The sequence below is a fragment of the Choloepus didactylus genome, chromosome 6 (assembly GCF_015220235.1).
Source record: "Choloepus didactylus isolate mChoDid1 chromosome 6, mChoDid1.pri, whole genome shotgun sequence".
In the NCBI taxonomy this organism is placed as follows: Eukaryota; Metazoa; Chordata; class Mammalia; order Pilosa; family Megalonychidae; genus Choloepus; species Choloepus didactylus.
In genome coordinates, this window is record NC_051312.1 from 151,635,992 (window position 1) to 151,657,256 (window position 21,265).

Genomic DNA, 21,265 nt, shown 5'->3' on the forward strand with positions numbered 1-21,265 from the left:
TCAACAAGTTCTATTTATCAATTGCTGTACTCAATGTGTACAAAATCCTCCCTTTCTAGAATGTTCTCCCATCTCTGCCAATCAAAATCCCATTTATCATTTAAAGTTATGCTCTCAAGTGTCAGGCCTTTAGTCAACCTGAATAAATGAATCATACCATTGTTGGTATTATAAGTCCTATTATTTTCATAATCACTATCAGTGATCCAGCAAATGTGTGTGTACCCGCCAGGTGCCCGAGCTCTCTGAGGTGTTAGGGTTGCAAAGACAAGTAAGACACAGCATTGGTCCTCCAGGAACGTCTGTGGTGTGGAAGGCGTTGTGAGGAAGGAAATGTGATTAGAGTAAGTAAGGGTTCTATGGAATAGTGAATCCACTTAGGTGTTGGCATAGAGGGCTGTCCAGAGGAGGTTAGAGCTGAGGCCAAGCAAATACGATCGGATGTTTGTGTGACTAGTTGTTCCGGTTTGCTAATGTTGCTATCATGCAAAACACCAGAAATGGATTGGCTTTTATAAAGGGGGTTTATTTGGTTACAAATTTACAGTCTGAAGGGCATGAAAATATCCAAATTAAGGCATCGGCACAAGTATATCTTCACTGAAGGAAAGCCAATGGCGTCTGGAAAACCTCTGTTAGCTGGGAAAGCATGTGGCTGATATCTGCTGATCCTGGGTTATGTTCTAGCTCCACTCTCAGATCCTGTGAGTGCTTCAAAATGTTGTTCTTGGGGTGTTTTATCCTCTCTTAGCTTCTCTGGGGCACAGGGTCAGCAAAAGTCTGCTTTCAATGGCCATCTCCAAAATGTCTCTCTTGGGTGTAGTATCAAGCTCCTTCTGCCTGAGCTCTTATAGGGCTCCAGTGATTTAATTAAGACCCAAGCTGAATGGGTGGGGCCACACCTCCATGGAAATAATCCAGTCAGAGTTATCATCTACAGTGTTGGGTGGGTCACATCTCCATAGAAACAACCCAATCCGAAAGTTCCAATCTAACCAAGACTAAATACATCTGCCCCCAAAAGATTGCATCAAAGAACATGGTGTTTTGGGGGACATAATACATCCAAACCGGCACACCAGTCATCTTGGTTTGTCCAGGATGGAGGGGTTGTCTGAGACATGCGATTTTCAGTGCTTAATCTGGAACATTCCTGGGTAGTCCTATGGCATGTGCAAGGACTTGGAGGCAACAGAGTCTGGCAAAATATTTTTGAATGAATGAATGAATGAATGAACACATGAAAACACTAACCCACTGTCAATGAGCTTCCTTCCCAATATTTGCAAACCCAGCTCTGACCTGAGTCTCTGTAGCTGAACCCTGAAAGGTCCACAGTTAAAATTCTTTTAGGGCTTTGTGTTTATGATAATGATCTTAACAATGAAGAGGAAAATGTCACCAGAGGCTGAGTAAGTACAGCCCCAGGAAATCTCTTTCCCTCTCCTCTCCCTTCCCAAGCCGGTGTGTTTCATTAAAGTCTGTATGACAACATTTCTTCTCATATTATTGTACTACACCACTCTTAATTGCATAATTCAACATTTTCAAGGGTATTTGGAGGAAATTTGGAAGGTTCATTGACTGGTGTTTGAAGGGAGCCGAGAATTAAATTAAAAAACATGAGGGAAAATTAGTAGTAAAAGAAACTGATTGAAGGGCAGACGTGGGTCGACTCTGAGTGTCTCGCCTGCTGGCCTAATCACCCTCCCTTCCAGGCTTTTCTCAGTCTACCCTGGTCAGCAGGGGATGGTCAGGAATAGCCAGCCACTAATGATGGAAATCTGCTCTGCGTTGTTTTCCTCCAGGCTCTCACCCCTCCCCTGTTGTTTTGATTGTTGTTGTTTGTGATTTTTGACACAGATTTTGCAGATTGCATGTTTCGCCCACTCTGTTCAATGCACACTGGCTCCGGGCTGATTGCAATCATGCTGATTGGGAGGCTGCAGAAGGCCTGCTTACTGCCTCTGCTCCATGGCTTGCAGCCCTGCAAACTTTCCTCTCCCTCCCTGCTTTCCCTGAACTCCCACCCACCGGTTTTGAGGGGCCAGCATGACAGATAGATGGTGATAGGTCTCCCTCTTTCCATTCCAGGAGCGCTGAAATCATGAACCGCACGCAGCCTGGGAGGGCAGCCAGGAAAGGCTGGCGTGGGAACGAGTTTGGGCAGAGGGTGGGGTGCACTGGGACAGGCCCCCAGAACCCATGGCAAGCATTCCAGCCCCAAAGCTTTGTTTCAGCTGCCAGAGCGGGCCCTCTGCCAGGCCTGGCAGAGGCCCTGGGCAAAATGAAACTTCATCGTCTTCAACTCCTCCCTCCCAGGCTCCTTGCTCAAACACTGAACGCCTCATCAACGAGTGCACAGAATGATGCATGCATCTTCACTGGGGACATGGCGTGGCTGGAAACAGAGAAGGCTGGATGGAGTGAGAGGTGTCAGTTTATCAAAACCGATGCTAAGAATTTGAAAAGTGATTGCAAGACATCTGAATTGCTTCCAAGTCCAGTGAGGGGCAAATGCGAGATGTTTGGCTGAATTCCAAACTGAATGTATTGGGATTGAAGGAAACGTGACTTCTGCGGAAGCAAGTCTTTACCCAGAGGCTTAAAATGAAAGAGGGCCCTCCTTCCACCTGTCTCCTCCAGATACCCCACAGGAGGGATGGGTGGGGGAGGAGGCATTTTGGGGCCATTTGTTTTTCTAGCATTTAGGATGAGTTACAGAGAATATTGTGGGCAAAAGTTTTTGCACTCCCTCACTCCAAAGAATGAGGCCCTCCAGATCATGCTGGCAGCTGGCTGGGGATCAGCTTCAGTTCTGGGATGGAGAGGTAGGCAGATAAATCTGCGGCTTTCCTCTGCCATATTGCATTGCCTCCACAAACCTCGCCTTGTTATTGTGGGCAGGTGTATTCAACTTGAGAAGTGCCTGTTTGAGGACAGCACCCCAACAGGGAAGCAAAACCCTGGGCAGGTCAGATATCAGCACAGCCGAGTGTGAAGATAAGGGGATCTGGGGCCCAGGCAGCAGAACCCTTCACCACTTACCCAGAGGGGCCATGGGGAGCCCCCACCTGCTGAGTGGTGAAAGAAGAATAAAGCCCTTTTCACTGGGGGAGTCATTTAGACCCAGCATCTTCATCCGATTATCTGGGAGCATTTCGCTCGTTCCAGTTCAATAATACAGTCAATAAAACTGTTAGTGCTTGACATGCAACCCAAATTAGAGTGTGTCTGCCAGCATGCTGGCAACCTGGCCTGACAATCCCTCCACCCACACACCCCCACCCTGAAGGGTGAATGGGGGGGGGCGTCACCATCCTTAATGTTGTTAATATGAATAGTGACAGGGTCTTGGTCAGGCACAGAGGGTTTTTGGGAGCCATTATCCTGGAAGCACATGTACCCACAGGACCCAGCCCAGCTCCCTGAAACTCATTTCTCTCCCCCTTTCCCCTCCTGAATAGAGATGGGATTTGCTGTTACTGAATTCTCTCCAGTAGGTGATCGATAACTAAGAGATTTTTGCTTTGCTTCATGTCCAGGCAAATGGGGTTTTGGAAGAGAAACTTGGCCCTGAGTGATGCTCTGGTTGGGGAGAAGAAACACCAATTAGCATATCCTCTCCTCTGCGACCCTCAGGGTTTCCCATCCACCACTTCCCATTGCACCCAGGGACTACTACCAATGGAGCAATCAAGTCAAAACATGGTGTGTCTACTGGGCAGAAGTGAGTGGGGTTCAGAGTGTGGGCTCCAAACTCAGCAGACGAAATTCTAGTCCCAGCTCCTGTGCACACAGCTAATGTGACTGCAGGCAGAGCTGAGCATCGGTTTTCTCTTTCTGTAAAATGGAGATCATGATACTGACTGTTATGGATTGAATCACATCCCCCAGAAAGTCACATTCAAGTCCTTGCTCCCAGTCCTGTGAGTGTGACCTTATTTGGAAATAGTTAAGATGAGGCCAAACTATATTAGGGTAGGCTCTAATCCAATACGATGGTGTCCTTATAAGGAGAGGAGACATGGTCAAAGTTGGTAGGAGATGGACGTGAGAGAGATGACCATGTGACAGGCAGATTGGACTATGCCACAAGCCAAAGAACATCATGAATTGCTGCCACTGCCAGCCCCTTGCAGACTTCAGAAGGGACATCACCCTTCTAATACCATGATTTGGACCTTTAGCCTCCAGAACTGTGAGACAATATGATGCTGTGGTTTAAGCCAACTGCTGTGTGACACTTTGTCACAGCAGCCCTGGAAGCCTAAGACACCATCCACCCTGTAAAATTGTTGGAAAGATTGCTATACATGTGGCTTGGCACATAGCTCATATTTATTAAATGCTTACTAACAGTTACAGAAATCAAATTCACTATTTTGTATCATTATCTTAATAATGTTCTTTATTTTGGTTATTCTACGCTTCTTCTGAGTCTTGGACATGGCTCTGACATCGGCCCTGGGACCGTGATCTTTTCCCTACTTTTCCTCCAAAAAAAATTTAAATAAACACAGCAAGTTATTGCCCATTACATCTTTTCTTTCCCTGCGGTCTTGTTTCATCAAAAATGCTAATTCCTCCAGCCTTCCCAGGCTGGCATTTGCATATACATGAGCAGCTCATTCCTATTCCACGGTGGTGGCCTGTGGGCTGAGATGCCGCTGAAAGGGGGTTCTGTTGGAAAGGGCTGGCAGAGAAGCCTGGGGCCAAAACTGCAGGCAGGGGAGGACCACTTGCTAGCCCCTCACTTGAGCTCCTATATTCTTGCTCGCCCTCCTTGGGGGGCAGCTGCAGGTAAGCAGGAGGAGCTGGCCCATGCCCGGATCCTCTGTCTGCTGGGTCCCGCTGGCGTCGGTTCCAGGCAGGAGCCCTGACCTGAGCCTGGGATGGCGGGAGAGGCCGATGCTGGCCCTGCCTTCCCGGGAACCCAACAGGTTTGCGTGGATGTTCCATTCCAGCACTTGGATGCACACTCTGGAGTCCAGTCGAGCTAAAAAAATAAAGCTCGGAGATTATTCCAGCTCATGTAGCACTGGAAGACACTACGGCTGCTAACCAGGTGTCCATAATTTGATAGGAAAATGTCAAGGAACAGGGACTGGATGATTCTGCATGTTCTTTTTGCAGTGAGTGATAAGCCAGATAATGAAAAGAGGCCTGGAGTCCCACTGACATGGGTGCAAACATGATCTATGCTTCTTAATAGCAAGGTGACCTACGCATTCACCTACTCAGAGTCTCAGCTGCCCAATCTGTAAAATGGGTTTAATGATAACAACCTTGTAGAATTAGAGTGGTGTTGAAATAGGCCAAGGGCCCAGCAATCTTTCACTGCTTGTCAGACCACCCAAATTTAAAGTATCAGACCCAGTAAACTGCCTTCATCCCCACCATCGCCCCCCCCCCCCCAGTCAGGCCCTGCTAATCTCCCACCCAACACACCCACTGCCCAGAACATCTCCTCACGTCTCACTCTGCTGCTTTCCAGCCCCTTCTCCACATTACACATCACAGCCAGAGCAGCCTTTTTAACAACACAGTTGGATCCTGTCACTCTCCTGCTTTGAACTCTTGAATGTCTTCTTCTTCTTGGGGAAAAAAGTTCAAAAATCCCTAACTTGTCCTTTGTTCCCTCTCCAGACTCATCTTACTCACTCCCTCCCTGCTTGCAATTCCCAAACACAGTGTTCTTCTCTTATTTTATGAATACTCTAAGTGCCTTCTCATGCAGTAATGTGTGATTGTTGGGGGGACGGGGTCCGCTGAGCCCCCAGAGGAGGTAAGGTTCCCCTCCACCTGCATGCATAGGCTCTTTGACTGCCCTGCCAGCGTATATGCATTTGTATTAATCTGTTTATCCTGTTTTATTTTGTGAATTATCTGCTAACCTTTGAGAAGACAGAGCACCGCAAATGAAACTTCAGGGTGATTTGTGTTCTGGCACAGACCACGGGATAGAAGAAGGGCTGTGTGTTGCTGGGAGTGGAGGGCACTAGGGAACTTACTGGAAAGACCCTAAGCACTTTGTTTTGTTACACTCTGGCTCCTGCTGCCCTTGCAGGAGGGTCTTCCTGGGTAAGGCAGGACCTGCCAAGGGTGTGTCCACGTCCCTAGCACAGCTTTAGCTGCTCTGAGTTCCACACTGCCCAGTCCTTCCCTCAGCTCTGCTGTCCTTAGTGTGGTGGAGAGTGGGGAGGCTGTAGACCCTCCGGAGCTCATCAGCTATGTGAAGTCAAGCCAAGAAACACTTTCTTACTTTGACCAGCTTGTTCATGTTGCTGGCATGGGAAAACAGGAGCCTGTGCAGGGAGGAGAGTTTGCCTCTTTTTTAGACCTTTATTCCCCAGGGAATCCCTAGGATCCAAGATTTCTTCATTCCACCCATATTTATTGAGCAAATATTCCCTGTGAATATCTGTTCCACGTGCTTCATATTTATCACCTTATCCACATCTTTTTTATATTTCTCAACAGTTCTATGAGTTGGTTGTTGTTGTCATTATCCTCATTTTACAGATGAGGAAGCTGAGGCACAGGAAAGTGAAGTAATTTTTCTAAGCTCTATACTTTGTAAGTGGTGGAGCTAGAAATCCAATTCAGGCAGTCGATGTCCAAGCATGACTTCATTGTTACATAACCACAGTCCAGCCAGATGGCCAGATTCCTGCCTTCAGGTTAACAGTCCACAGGCAATGAGGAATCCTGTTCCTCCAGGAGCTGTGAGAGCTGTCAAGGATCTGCGGGAAGGTGAGAGATAAGGAATGACTTGGCATGTGGTGATTGTTGAGAAAGGGATCAAAAAGGCCTCTCTGAGGAGGTGACTCTCAGGAAGAGATGCGAAGGATGAAAGGAGCTGGCTGTGTAAATATCCAAGGGAGACCATTCCAGGCAGAGGAAGAGGATGGATGGATCTTGGGTGTTTGGAGTATGGGGAGTGAGGAGGAAGAGGGCAGGGGGCGATGCTCAGAGCAGGAGGCAGGGCTAGTGCTGAGATGTTATGGAGCAAAAGAAAGGAGTTTGGATTCTATTCCAAGCCTACTGGGTGGCCACTCAAGGGTTTGCGAGAGAAGGATGTTATGCTCTGATTTATATTTTCATCGAGGTTTTTCTGGTTGTTCTTTGGAGAGTGAAAGCAGGTAGATCAATGGCCAGGTTTTTGCCAGTCCAGATAAGAGATGATAGCAACTAGAGCTGTTTCAGTGGAGGTGATACAAAACAGTAGATTCAGAAGATTTTTAGGAGAGTTCTGATGGCATTTTCTGTAGAATTGGCTATGGGTAGGGCACAAAAGAAAGCAGAATCAAAGGTGATCACTAGCAACTGTTTGGAAGATGATGTCATGTATGAGAAGGGGGAAGACCAGAGAAGAATCTAATTTATGTGTGTGTGTGTGTGTGTGTGTGTTTGTGTGTGTGAGTGTGTAATGGGAGAGGTTGGAACCAAGTGTTCTACCTGAACATATTAAGTTTGAGGTCCCTATTGGACTCCCAGTGTTGATGGGGAGAAGGTAATTGGATCTACACATTTGGAGTCCAACGGAAGGGTGGAGGCTGGAATCGTCAGCACATAGATGGTGTCTAAAACCAGGGACTGGATGAGTGCACAGAAGGAGTGTGTGTGGACAGACAAGAGAGCAAGGCAATATTCTATAGGACTTGGGAGTCAGGAGAAAGGCTGTGGGAGGAGATCCAGAGGAATATGCTGACTCAGAGAGGGAGGGCAATAAAAGATGGCAAGAGGAGAGTCTTGGTTTCCCAGGGTGGCCATAACAAAGTACTGCAAACTTGATGGCTTAAAACTCCTGAAATTTATTGTCCCCAATCTGGAGGCCAGAAGTCTGAATTCAAAGCATTTTCAAGACCGTGTTCCCTTTGGAGGCTCCAGGGAAGAGTGTGTTCCCTGCCTCTTTTTCAGCTTCTGACACTGTTCCTTGGCTTGAGCATCCATCACAACATCAAGCTCCACCTCGGTTTTCATACAGCCATCTTCCCTCCATGTCTATGTGTCTCCTGTCCACTTTTTATAAGGACACCAGACGGATTGGATTAAGGGTCCACCCTATGCCAGTATGACCTCATCTGAATTTTAAAAATTCCATCTGCAAACACCCTATTTCCAAATGTCACATTCTGAGGAACTGGGGGTTAGGGCTTCAACATCTTTTTGTGGATCACAGTTCCATTGGTAGAAAGGAGGGAGTGGTCAGTGAGGCCAAATGCTCCTGCAGATCTGTGCACCAAGTCCCTTCCCTTCTCCATTTCCCTCCATACCACTCATCGCCTCCCCACACACTTTATGTATTTGTTTGATTGGCCACCTGGGTTATTGTTTAATGTCCTGCCTAGAATTTAGCTTCAGAGGAGCTGCTATTTTTGTGTCCTTTGAGGACAGGGATGGTACATTATAGGTGCTTAATAAACTACTTGTTGATGGATTTGGCATATGGGTGAGAGACTGAGCAAGACGGAAGCTGAGAATTGACCACTGGCTTTGGAAGGAAAGAAATCACTGGTATTTGTGATGAGATGTGTTTCCAGGGAGGTGGGAGAAAGAAAAGCCCCAGCTGGATTCTGTGCAAGAGAAAATGGGAGATGAAGAAGTCCAGATTGAGAAACAGACAGCCTTCTCAGGTGGCTTTGATGTGCCAGAGAGAAGAAAGGGACATGGAGACGGGGAGAAGTTTGTTCTGTTGAAGTTGTTTCTTTGCTTTCAGGTGGGAGACAAGAAAGGATGTCTGCATGCTGTGTGTGTGTGCAGACAGGGATTATCCAGGGAAGAGGGAACAATTGATGGTGAAGAGAAGAAGGGATGAACAAAGGCAGGGTGGGAGGAAGCACTGGGGAATATACAGGAAATCCTGAGCCCAGGTAAGAGTTGGGGCAGGATTGACTCATTTGGAAGTGGAAATAGGAGGAAAGGTAGAGTGTGGGGGTAGAACAGATAGTGAAGGGCAGACTTGGGGAGGAAAGATTCAGCACTATAGTTTTTTTCTGATTGCTTCAGATGCCTCAGGGATGTAAGAGGTGGAGAGGAGAGGAAGGAGTCTTGGAGGCTTAAGGGGAAAGCAGAAGGTGTAAGATGGTCATCTCTGGAGAAGAAGAAAGCAATCCACTGGGACAATGTACTAGGATTGTTGGGCCATTTCAGGCCCATGTGATACTTGAGATCAGGAATTTAAACAGCCTGAGTAGCTGTGATTGTGCATTTTTCTTTAACCCATGTAGCTGCTCTGTTAGAGACGAAGTTAAGTGGGGCAGGGATTAACGCAGATGCCATCAAAAATCCCACAAAGGGAGGGAGCATTCCTTATGACCAGGCAGGTCAGAATAGGAAGGGAACCGGGTGCCACTAAAAGTGCTAAATGACTCACTCTGAGCAGACCCCAGGGCCATTCAAATCTGCTCCCCCCTGGTCCCCTGGGCCTGATTCTGTCCACTTCAGTCACTGCTGCTTGCCTTTCCTGACAGGGATGCCCTCAAATTCAGTGGCTCTCCACTGCCCCCACCTGCTGTAAATTCAGTGGAACTGCAGCTTCCCCTCCTGCTCCTCCCTTACCCCCTACCGCCCCCGGGTTCTGTCCTGTTTAACCCCTTGTCCTTTAGGGCTTGTCAGGAATGAAGCTCCCATTGGCAAAGAACTGCAAGGGGTTTAAAACAGCCAAGCCACAAGTGGAGTTTGGAGGCCATTTTGCAAGGCATCAGATTCTTTCGCCCACAAGTGCATTGCCCAATCGTGAGAGCTGTTTCTCTGACGTCTCTGGGCTGTCTACCTCCACTCAGCATCACAGCTCTCCCACATCCCCCCTGGTCTGTGTGCCATCTGGGAGCTGGCTCGCCCCCACGTCTGTCAGCTGTCAAGCTCCCTGCATATCCATCGTCTATGTATTGATCTGTGAATATCCAGCCAGTGTGCATCCTGTCACTCGGCACTTCCCTTCCTTTTCTTTCTGCCCATGGATGCCTCTCGGATCTCCCACTCCCTCCTGATGGTGGGTGGGCTTCTCTCTGCTTATGCCAAATGGTGCTCAAGTCTCAGAATCAACATGTGCTTATTGGAATCAGCCCACCCTGTCCTCTGCAATATCATCACTGGCTGGACAACCGGCAGAGCTGTTAATGCGAACATGGGACGCCACCCCATTCAATAACGGGGTGGGAAGAGCCCTGGCCTTGGACCCATAAACCCACCACCTAGTTGACCGAGAGGAAGTCACTTAGTCATTCTGAGCCTCGTTCTCATTGAAGAAATAGGGAGAACATTACCTGTCACCCACATAGTTTGGGTTGAGATGACAAGATGTCATTGTGTTTCTAGCTCAGTTCACGTCATAATAGGTTTTCATAAACGTTCTTGAATCTCCCACATAGGTTCTAAATCTCAAATGTGTAATATTGACAAGTACCATTTATTCAATACTTACTCTCACTGCATTAGGACTTTGTATGCTTCCTTGCGTTTAATTTTCACAAAGCCCAATGGCCTGGATCCTCAAAGTGTGGTGGTCCCTGAAACAGCTGTGTCAGTGATACCTGGGTTTTGCTGAAAATGAGCATCTTGGTTTCCATAGCTCCAAACCTTTTAAATCAGAATCAACATTTTAAGTTGGTCCCCGAGATGTTGAGAAATGGTGTAAGTGCTTTTTACTTATCCTCACTTTACAGATGAAGAAACTGTGGTATAAAGTGAGTGAACACTGTGTCCTCGGTCACACAGCTATACGTGGTGGGGTTTGGCCTCTCTGGCTTCAGTCATCAACCACCACGGCATGGCATGCAAACAACAGGTCCACCCAGATACACACACTCAAACATGGGGGAAAGCGGATGAACAGCCACTTAGCAAATTCACAACCCATGATCTGAAATGCCCAGTGTCCAGAGGATCACCCCAAGCTGAGAATGACCCTTCCCATGGCTGGGAGGAAGTATAGGAGCAGGAGCAGCAGCCTGTGGTTGAGGAGACCCCAATTCAACAAGCTGTGTGATCTTGGGCATGTTACTTCACCTCTCTGGGGCTGTTTCTTCATTGATGAAGTGATATGGCTGGACAAGACACTTTATTTTGCATTTTATTCTATTTTGGTGATCTGGATGTATAAAGTTTTGTCAGTATTTCTGTTTGATTTCCATTATTACTCATGCAATGGAGTTAGGATGAGAGGAGAGAGAAGGGCTGGATTCTGAAATCCAAACCTGGCTTCCTGTGCATCAGAGGATCCTGCGTCCATTACTCCTTGTGATTATTCTGGAGTCTGCTTGTGGGATAGAGGCCCTTTCATACATCATTCCCAGGACTTTCCTCAAGGGATTTACGGACCAAGGACATCTGGTGCCTGTGGCTTTATGTCTGTTGGTGCAGTCATCCAAACAGGGGAAGGGCCCATAACACTTCAAATGCTGGTGCCCAAATATCTTTAATTCTTTCTGAAGGGTCGGGGTTATTTCTCCATCGGGAGTGCTAATGGGATTCTAATACCATGGCAAATGGGATTTTTTACAACTGCCATTCTGCAGTTACTGAGATGGCGTGTCACTGGGACAGCCCTATAAATCCTGCCAACTCGCTCCGAGGAGGAGGAGGACGGGGACTGTGGGGAGAGATGTCTTGCTCCAGTGCATGCTGTGCCATGGAACCCGCTGAGGGGGGCTGGCTGAATCCAGCTCCCGGCATGAGTTACTAACTCCACAGAATCTGAGAACAGCAGGGCCCATGAGAGCCTGGTTGAGCCTTGGAAATACGGCAGGGTCCACAGCCCCACGGCCTGAATAAAACTAGGCAAGGCTTGACGGAAATGAGGCAATGGACTGGTAGGAAATGTTTTTGTGCACCTCCTCCTTCCCTTGGTATTTGTTTTTCTGAGGCCCTGTTTTTGAGGTCATGAGGGCAGAGAACCTACAGATATTTGCCCAAAGAAGTCACCTCTGTCCTTTTGAGCCAAGTGGAATAAGACCCAGAGAAAGTCTCATGGTGGATATTAAGGAAGAAGACCAGGCAATAGGACCCATCTTGATACTGGAGTTAAAACAGATGTCCTAGAGTAAGATAGATAGATAGATAGATAGATAGATAGCTATAAATGGATAGATACATGTAGATGTAGATATAGATGGATATATAGATAGATGGATGGATAGATAGCTATAAATGGATAGATAGATGTAGATATAGATAGATGTAGATATAGATAGATTAGGCAGATAAATGATAGCTATAGATACATAGCTATAAATGGAGAGGTTTAGATATAGATAGTTAAAGATTAGATAAATCATAGATAAATATAAAAATAGATATAAAGATAAATAGATATAAATGGATAGATAGATACAGACATCGATAGATTAGATAGATAAATGATAGATATAGATAGATAGCTATAAATGGATAGATATATGTAGATGTTGATATAGATAGATATAAAACTAGAGAGATACAAAGATAGAACTGTATAGATAGATACAGATATAGATTAGATAGATAAAAGATAGATATAGATAGATCAAATGTAGATAGGTATAAATTAGATAGGTAGGTAGGTAGATAGATAGATAGATAAGAGAGATAAATTTAGTATTGAGAGGAATTGTCCTCTAAGCCTGAGTTCCCAGTGAAGCTAAGTCTCTTATGTCAGCACACTACTTTTCGATACTCTTTCATTTGATCCTGGAATAGATCATAAAGATAGGCAGAGCAAATCATATTCTTTCCATTTTAAAGGTGAAAAAAAATAACACCCCAGACCTCAGATAAGTTATTCTGGGACACATCAGTTTTAAGTTACTGATTTAGGACTCAAACTTGGATTTTGTGATTTTAAATCCACACTTCTCTTCCCCCTGCCCCACTGCATCATATCTAAACTCTAGGAGTTTTCCAGTGCCCCTCCTTTCCCTCTTCAAGGTCAGGCTGCCTCCGATGGAAAGCTTCACTATGGAATGATCTTAAACTGGAGACTTTGGGTTGCTCATGAGTTGGAAGGTTTTCCAAGGGCCATCTGATACCGGTGCTGCTGTCTATGGCATACACTAAGTACTCCATTTTGATATCCCCTCTCCTCTGTCCTTGTAGCCTGTCTGTGAATTCTTTCTGGTTTTGCATATCTTTTCCTGTGCTAGGGTGCCTTATGCCTTCCTCCCTCACATACTGACAGATATTTCCACGGCATTAGATTGTGTAGTGAGCACATATTTCTCCTTAGCAAAACATAAGCTTCTCTGGTGCAAGGCTTTGACAGCATTTACTGAGTAAATAACGTTTGCAGAACTAGACTCTGTGGATGCTATTAAGAAATATAAGACCCAGTTCTAGTTTTCAAGGAGCGTACAAATTTCCTAGGGAGACAGAATGTATTCTGCAATTAAAATCAAAGTAATCTGCCTCTGTTTTATAGCACTTTACAGTATGTACCACTTTCAAAAGCTGTAATTGTTGCATCCTCATACTGGTCATGAACAGAGGTTGGGATTCTAATTCCTTCTCTAGAGATAAGGAAATGGAGGCTCAAAGATGTAAAATGAGATTCACCAACATCCATGAAAGTAGAAAGCTGTTTAGGTAAAGTTTCACCTTAGGCCCACTGCATCAAATATGATGCTGGTATAGTTAGTTATGCCAATATGCTAGGTATAGACAGATAGGACATAAACGGAAGAGGGAAGTCATTGAGCAAGCATGATTGGAAAAACTTCAGTAAGGGAGCACATGTGGGGTATACCAGTTGCTCCGTAGCTGAACTCTGCAAAGTGCCTGTAGAGGGAAGGACTGTGGGCCAGGAGGCCAAACGACCATCATGGAGATCTAAGTTCCAGATTACATGAAGAAGTCCAGAATTGTCCATGTAAGGGAAAAGCTGTGCAGTTCTACTTTGGAGCATGAGTCCTTTCTGTGTTGCTCCCCCATCCTGAATCCCAGCCTCACTACCTCCCTGTCTGGGTGGCAGGCCAGCTGGCTGAGCTGGACTCTTGCAGCCATGGTTTGGTGGATCTACCCTCTTGCAGCTCCAGCCTGGATTGGCAGGGCTAATGCACATGGCACTTCCTACGTGGAGGCCAAGTTTGCTCCTCACACGACGATGCATCTCTGTCCCTTTATCTAGGGATAGATGGCAAATGGGTGGGCCTGCTTCACCGAAGGTCACTTTCTGCTTCCATTGATCAATTCTCCCTTCCTGTCTCCATCACCCAAAGAAAGGGGCTGGGAACCACATGGACCTCGGTTCAAATTTGGCTCCACCTCTCAGTAGTTGCAAGATTGTACAGTTATGGACAGTTACCAATTCCTTCTTAGTAGATAATAATTCCAGCCTCAATGTTTTGGTTTGTTTTTTTATTTTTAATCTGAAAAAACTGGAATAACAGTCCCTATCTGCCATATTGCTGTTATCATCATTAGATTATTATTGCTCTTATTTTATTGTCACTAGACCTCTGTCAAAGACCTCATGGCCTCTGTAATCAGCGGAGCAAATGTTCACGTCTGGAGCTTTGCCTTCCACCCCGAAGTCACACCCTGGTCCTTGCAGTCAAGTCTGTGTGCAGCTGGAGTCAGCTGGGACTTCCTGGGGTGGCTGTGGAAAGAGCCCCTTGATCCAGCCTCTAATTGAATCAAAGTGAGATGCAGGTGGCCTGGCTGCAGGGGAACCTCAGTGTTGGCTTGTAGCAGGACAGGCCTCCCTTGATATTCATGCTATCACCCTGTGAATGCCCGTGCACCCTCATTTCCCATCCTGCATAAGGGTACTTTGTGTACAGCAACCTCAGTGCCCTCCAGACTTCCCTCTGGAGCCTAAGGCCTCAGATAAGCTTGACTTCAGATCTGTGCTTAAAACAACAACAAAAAACAAAATGAAAGCCCTGAGGTTATACATTATACATACCTGTGTCCGATCTCTGCTCTGGATTGATTTCTCTCCGTCCCCGATTGCAGGAAGCCAGAGAGATGGGATTGTTGTCTCGGGCAATCACTGGCTGTGGCATCTGGCAGCTGCTGCCTCCCTTCTCTCTCTGCACACTTGTAAACTGGTTGCTTCTAGTTTCCTTCTGTCCCCAGAATCCTCAGCTCTTGTAGCACAAATGGAGGCATTTACCAAATCCCCTTATAACCTGAAACACTTTGCAGAGCCGTTCTCAGCATCACAAGGCGACCTTCCCAACTGTGACTGCAGAGTAGCCTGGCCTGCACGTGGGGTGGCAGGCACAGCTCCCAGCCAGCAGAGATGGTCCAGATTTTCCGGGCACAGTGAAGCCAAAGCCACCTGCTGCCTAAACAGACTGCCATTGATCGAGGAAGGCGCTACAGTGGGAAACTTTCACCCAAGTACCTCGACCCACAAACTCCAAACAGAGAACTCTGCCTGCTGATCCCAGCCCTAACCACCAAAGCTCTAGTGAAGAAGGAGCAGAGTGGTCCCAGCCCTGGGGACAGCAGCTGATCTAGCTGTTCAAGTCCTCGTTCCTTTTAGTGCCACTCGGTGCACACACACTCAGCATGTGTTGACTTGATTATGGAAACAATTTGTTATGTGTTTGTTCATTTGTCTCTTGTTTGTTCATTCTCTGCATTCATTTAAAACCTCTATCCGTGTCCTTATTGCCTGGCTCAGATGAAAAGGTCTCTGGGGACCTTGTCTGTCACAGGCTCTGAGTTTCCCTGGGCCCAACAGGGCAGGGACTTTAAGAAAGACAAAGCGCCACGGGGAGGACCCTGTGCTCCAGAGCCATGTAGATTTCACCTGGATGGAGCACCAAGAGGCCAAGGCATTCAGATGCATGCAAATTCCCACTCACCAGGAACTGGCTTGTGGCTCTCAAGAGCCAGGGCTCTGCTTCTTCTCTCTCTGCCTTGGTGCTTCTCAGCTAGGCTCCTTCCAACCCCCTGCTGCAGGCTCTGTCCACACCCAGTGTTCCTGAATTGATGACAACAGGTCATGCACAGGCTCTCCATGACCCCGTTCCTCTGGCCAAGTCGCAAGGCTAGTTGCATTTGGTACCTCTCTCTCCAGGCTTTTTAGCCACCTAGCAGGTGAAGATGCCAAAGTAGGGTGGAAGGAGAACCCCAGTCGCCTCCTGGTTCCTGAAGACCCAGCAGCACCTTCCCTGCTCACTCCATGTTGGCCCAGTTTGCCTTCTGGAAAGTTTCTCCTTCCTTTGTTGTGACAACCTTAACATTTCATTACTCAGCCCTGCACTTCACCCCTGACCCCAACCCTGAGATTGGTATCCTTGTCCTGACCCCAGATTAAAGGTGGGTCCTAATAATTCCATCTCGTCCTTTCTAGTCTCTTGTTGGCCGCACTCAATTCATCATTCCATCCTGAAATGGCTCATTTCTGCCTGAGACACTGCATCATCCCCATGTTCTCACAGAAGTCTCTGTCACCCTTACTCCCTGGATATCCCAGTCTATGAATGCATAAGCAGGGACCTCCCACTTCTGAGGACCGGCCCCTGTGGTCACTGTGGTAAACGTTGCATGAGGACACCTCAGTGTAATCTGTGTTGGATGGAGGCTGGGCTGCGGTGCCACCGGAAAGAGTGGAGCTGGCCCTGCCCCGACTCCTGGGGACTCCACAGAGGACAGACCACAGAGCAGGCCACGCTGGCCCACCAGACATACTGACAAAGACCAAGGAGACCTCATGACATTTGCCTCTGCACACGAGGGTCTGCTCCTCTGGGAGTCTGAGACGCCAAGGAAAGATGCAGCGATTTCCAGTTTGTGGAAGATGGGATTAAGGAATTGTGGTTGCTTCCTCCCTTAAGTCTCCTTTGACTGCCAGATGTGGCGAAGATAGACTGACCGAGCTGCTCTGAAAGTGCTTTGAACTTTTTAAGGCTGCAAGGAGCTTTAAGGATCTAAGGTCTTGTGATTATCTTAATGGTATGGTAATAGAGATTTTATGGGGGTGTGGCTGGGTGTCTCTGGCTGCCTTGAAAGAGTCCTTGGAAGTGGGAAGTGTTCATCAGTATTGTTTGTGCAAAGGTCCCTGGGAGGCTGTGTCTCGGAAGGAGATTTCAAAGGTGGTGGAGGGCGGGAGGTTCAGTTCTATCTTAATTACGTGTTGGGAATTGGCTTTCAGCCAAGTCACAGCCCCGGGGAGCAGCCTGTCACCCCCATAGATGCTATTTCTGTGAGTTGTTTCCATGCTGGCTTCTGCCGCAGGCTGTGATACTCCCAATCCTGGCCTCAGGCTTCAACAGGAAAAATTAATAATCATGATGATGATGATGATGATGATAACTGCTAATGGTGTTACTAATGTCCCAGGGGAGAAAGCACAGGAAACTTACCCTTGATATCAACAATTTCGCTTTAATTTCCTAAGCTGGAATTCTGCTGCAGGTGATAAAGAGGAAAGAACACAGATTTCCATGTCCTGATAGTCCTGGCTGCGTGGTGTCTGGCAGGCCCTTGGTCTTTTTGAAGCTTCAGGTTCCTCTTCTTTAAATGCAGGTAATATTAATACCTACCAAATAATGTTGCTATCAAGATCAAATGGGAAGGAATATGTAAAGCATTCAGCTGACTGCCTGGCACATGGTAGCTCTCAAGGGATGTTTGCTACTATGAATATTGATATTATTGCCAGTGTCTGGAAATCTCCAGGTTCACCTTGATTGATAGAAAAAATCCAGATACAGGAACCCAGCCCTGAGCCTAATGAACCAGAATCTCTAGGGTGGTGGAACTTAGACATCTGTGTTTCCCTAACATGTTGCTTCTGATTCTCATCTCAGAGCAAAAATCAGAAGCACTGGCCTAACTCACAGTTTTGTGAGGAATAATTTAGAGGATGTAGGTCAAGCACCCAGTAAAGGGCCCAGCACATAGAAGGCTTCAGAATCTGTTCAGACCCATCCTTTGACATGGGGGACATCAGTGGCAGCAGAGGGTAGTGCAAGGGCCAAGCCCGCCTACCCATGGTGTGTGGGGCTTCCTGCCTCCACCTGAGCACTGAATCACCTGCTGGAACAGTTCCGTGCTCTCTCCCCTCTTCTGGCATAAACATGCACCCTCAAATTTGGGGGATAATTAAAGTTAATTCCGTAGAGCCATATAGAGTCACCTGCCCAGAGAACAGGTAACAAACAAGGTGAGTTCAAGGTCAGAATTGTGAAGATGGTTTCCTTCTGGTGTCAGGGATGTTATATTAGGGATGTGTAATTGTGGTCTTGGAAGCCAAGCCTGGTTCAAAGCAATAATTCACAGTTAATGAACTTACAGTGTTATGGCCCTGAGTTCAGAGATCCCCTCTCACTGATTTGGCCGGTTTGGCTGGATTGGGTGTTTAAGCAGAGAAATGAGAAATGTTTCAGGGTGATTGCACATATAACGAATGCTTCCTGTGAATGCCCAGGCTAATTTATAGTCATTTCTTTTTGAATTATTATAGGGAGGGATGGACAAATGGATCCATTCTCTACCAGTTGTTAGATGGAAAAATACAAAGAGAAGACTTTTGTGTGTGGCTTCGTATGGAATTTGAATTTATAAAATAAGGAAAACTTGTTAAAGCTTATAACTTTGCTGAGATGCTAAGTGGAATGTAGCCATCCCATTGATAACCATATTTATTTGTTCATTTATTCCTTGGAAAAATAAATATACCAGATACAGTGAAGACACTATTGAATCAAGAAGTCTTGATTGAATAGATTTCCTTTACTCAATGTTTTATTTCTGGAGTGTGCTTTTAATTTCTCAACACAAGTGCTTTTACAGACATTATCTCATTTGATTTACACAATGGTCCTGTGTCACAGGAGAAGCAAATATAATTTCCCCAATATAACAGATGAGGAAACTGAGGCAGGGATGTTAGGTGATTAGTCCAGGGTCTCTAGTAGCGTTGCTAGGGCAGATGAGTCTTCTGAACTTGAAACCTATGCCTTTTCCACAGGATGACCCCTTCTCTGCAATGTGAGAAAATATAGGTATTGTATTAATGAGATGGAGAACTTGAAACATGGTATAGAAGAATTGCTTGTGAGACTGTTTAAGAAGACTTGTCTCTCTCTGCTTTTCTCTCTGCCTCTCTCTTCTTTAATGTTAAAAAGGTATCATTTTTCCTCCTCTTGGCCCTTTTAAGTGGTTTCCAGAGAGGTAGCTATGGAGACAATTGAGATTGCATTTCAAGGTTGGTTGCTAGAGCAGGAAAAGTGACTAGTGCAGATGAGGTGGCTGCTCACCTGATAAGGTGGTACAGGCGGGGAAGGGGGACCATCGGAGGTGGCTGCCTGCTCTCCTCCAGGAGATAAAGAGGCTGATTGGGAATTCTTTCCCAGCTTTGGCACGGACTTGGATTTGGGGGTGGTTTGTGATCAGAAAGTCTGACTGCTCATCGCCTGTGCTGTGGTCAAGGTCTGTGATGTTGATTGGGTCTCAGTTTATAGCAATCCCAATCATGCATTCCAAATGGATGCTTGATTACATCTGCACCCCAGACATTTGTGAAAGATTCTGCACAATGCATGGAAAAAACACAGACTTTGGATACCTGATTCACAAGGCAAACAGAGACTCCAGGTCTCTGTGCTGGGAGCCGTGGATTCCAAACACCCTTCCCCTTCAATGTCGTCCAACCTTCCCCTGTCCCACATCCTGACTATAGACCGTGCATACTCCCCGGTGGTTTAATACAGAATGACCATTGTGGGGCAAAAATAACATGTGGGCTGGCAAAAAGTGGTTAAGATTTGATTGATTCCTGCTTCATTCTCCTTACATATACAACCTCCATTGTAGGTGTGTCCTTTCTATATCCTTTCTAGTTGGTTTCCTGTGTACTAGTTTTTTTTTTTTTTTTTTTTACTTTTTAAATTAACTAACCAGAATGGAACCTGGACTAGCTGTACCGTCGAGTTCTTTGTTTCCACTCCAGCTCAGGCAGGATGACCTTTTTTCTAGTCCTCTGTGTGATCCTCCATGAAACTTTATCAAATCCCTGTGCTGTATTTGCCTGCCTTGAGACCTTAAATCTAATGAGTCTGTTTCCTAGCAAAAAATCTCCACTCCTTTTCACTTCTCTTACATACTTCCCCATGACCCACCCCTCCTGACCCCAGCCCCTGCTTCACTCCTAGGTGGGATGACTCATCTGTACCACTCAATACAATGGATAGAGAACACCCAGAAGGAGACACTTCATCTGTAATAATAGGTTATAATTATCATGCCTTTCTTTCTTATTCCATTCCACAGCTTCTTGAATTATTTCCATATGCATTATCCCTGATTCTGCTTACAATGCTGTGAGGCATTCATTCATTCATTCATTCACTCCTTCATGAAGTATTTATTCAGTGCAGACACAGTTCCTGACCTCACAGAGCTTATACTTTGTAGACAAAATGTGTATTACCACTGCTATTTTACAGTTGAGCTAACTGAGACCCACACAAATTAAAGATGCCAATCACCCAGGTAGTTGGTGCAAGAGCATGAACTAGAACCCATATCTTCAGACATTGAGTCTAGGGCTTCTTCTACTTCACCGTGCTTTTTTTCTGAGGACACAGGAATTCCCCATTTCACATAGGCACTGCTTCAGAAGTCCATGACTTAGTTCAGTGCTTGCAATTCAGGACACATTTTCTGATAGAAATTATATTATAAATGATTACTGTGTTATAAGTCCATCCAACAAAAGCCCAGTTAACCCATTTAACCCATCATGTAGCTGAAGCGTGCTATTAATAGGACAATTCTTTCCAGTGATGCACTATTAGGGAAGTATTTCATTGGACTCATTCAAAATTGATGTTGTGTGAATAAAATGAGCTTACTGTCTTTGAGTTTCCTTAGTTATTCGTGTAGGCATAGCAGTTCAGTGTAACATGCCTGCCTTGTGACACTTATTTATTTTGCTCATCTTTGCTGCTCTCTCTGTTTTTGTATGTGCTGCAAGGACCTAATACACCCATGCACCAGGCTTAGTTTGTATGGATGTATATTGTTAAATAAGTAAGTGATTTGTCTGGCTTAAGGACAACTAAATGGCTGTTTCCATAGATACCTGATCATAATAACTCATTAGATGAACATGTTTTCCAAAGCCTATTGCTGGGGAATCTTAAATGTAAAATATCCCAAACATCCTAGATCGCAGGTATATTTTCTCTCTATTTCTTTTCAGCAGCATCAATAAATGAACCGCAATGCCCTTATAGAGACTCAATTATTAAAAATCAGGAGTTTTGTCTTTTGATGTGTTGAAGTAGATTTAGGTAAATACTGTGTTTCACTGCATTTCTGAAAG

The 21,265-nt window shown here is 45.9% G+C and overlaps 1 protein-coding gene across 4 annotated transcripts in view; it reads left to right on the plus strand.

Moving 5' to 3' along the window:
* The window catches only part of NTM (neurotrimin), a 1,043,036-nt gene that overhangs the window by 122,630 nt on the left and 899,141 nt on the right, over window positions 1-21,265 (plus strand). For 3 of the 4 annotated variants that reach the window (XM_037841978.1, XM_037841979.1, XM_037841981.1), the window contains exon 1: window positions 6,687-6,756. The exons of the other annotated variant lie outside the window; for it this stretch is intronic. In XM_037841978.1, the coding sequence (XP_037697906.1) occupies window positions 6,702-6,756 (55 nt within the window). In that variant the 5' untranslated portion in view covers window positions 6,687-6,701. Of the gene's footprint in view, window positions 1-6,686; window positions 6,757-21,265 lie in introns of those variants that run through there. 4 annotated transcript variants of the gene reach the window in all.